The 676-nt window shown below is 40.2% G+C and overlaps 1 protein-coding gene across 1 annotated transcript; it reads left to right on the top strand.

Annotated features, from left to right (window-relative positions):
• Window positions 1-202: 202 nt before the first annotated feature.
• Window positions 203-668, top strand: LOC109508868 (phosphatidylinositol 3,4,5-trisphosphate 5-phosphatase 2A-like; the record flags this gene model as incomplete). Its single annotated transcript, XM_019858812.1, has 2 exons — window positions 203-461; window positions 568-668. Coding segments are annotated over exons 1-2 (345 nt in total), but the record flags the coding sequence as incomplete, so codon positions are not given.
• Window positions 669-676: the final 8 nt, after the last annotated feature.

Here is a 676-nt window from a genome sequence, read left to right as displayed (position 1 = left end):
AAAATAAACATCTGTTTGAAAATATTTAAGAAAAAGTCCAAAACCTGTGATTTGAAATGAAACATTTTGAGTCACTTCCAAAGTCTCAATTGTACAGGATTCTGTCAGCGTTCATCTAAAACTACTGTTGAATGGAGATGCCATGAGACATTTTATGTGGTCATTCATTCTGTGGTTTGTTTTTTGATGTTCACTGTTCAGTATACAGTGGAGAGTCATGTGGTATTTTATTCCTTTGGATCTCCCTGGTTATGAAATTAACAACAGTTCTTCCTTAAATTGTGACGTTTTTTTTTCTCACTCATTTCAGGTCAAACTGGATGTCTACCTGGCAGAGCTGACCAAGATAGGGAAGAGTCAGAAGTACACTCTGTCTGTGGATGTGGAAGGAGGTAGACTGGTTGTGATGAAAAAGGTGAAGGACAGCCAGGAAGACTGGACAACTTTCACACATGACAAAAGTAAGCACCGCACATCCAGGTGACTATGAAGGCAAACAGACAACTGCTACTTACCATTTGACCTTTTTATGTTGCCTTTTCTCCTATCACTCTGTTGACCTCTCAGTCCGTCAGCTGATCAAGTCCCAGCGGGTGCAGAATAAGCTGGGCATTGTTTTTGAGAAGGAAAAGGACAAGAGCCAAAGGAAAGACTTCATATTTGCTAGTGCCAAGGT

Source organism: Hippocampus comes, unplaced genomic scaffold (assembly GCF_001891065.2).
Source record: "Hippocampus comes isolate QL1 unplaced genomic scaffold, H_comes_QL1_v1.1 C16674402, whole genome shotgun sequence".
Taxonomy (NCBI): domain Eukaryota; kingdom Metazoa; phylum Chordata; class Actinopteri; order Syngnathiformes; family Syngnathidae; genus Hippocampus; species Hippocampus comes.
This window is presented reverse-complemented; position numbering and strand designations above follow the sequence as displayed.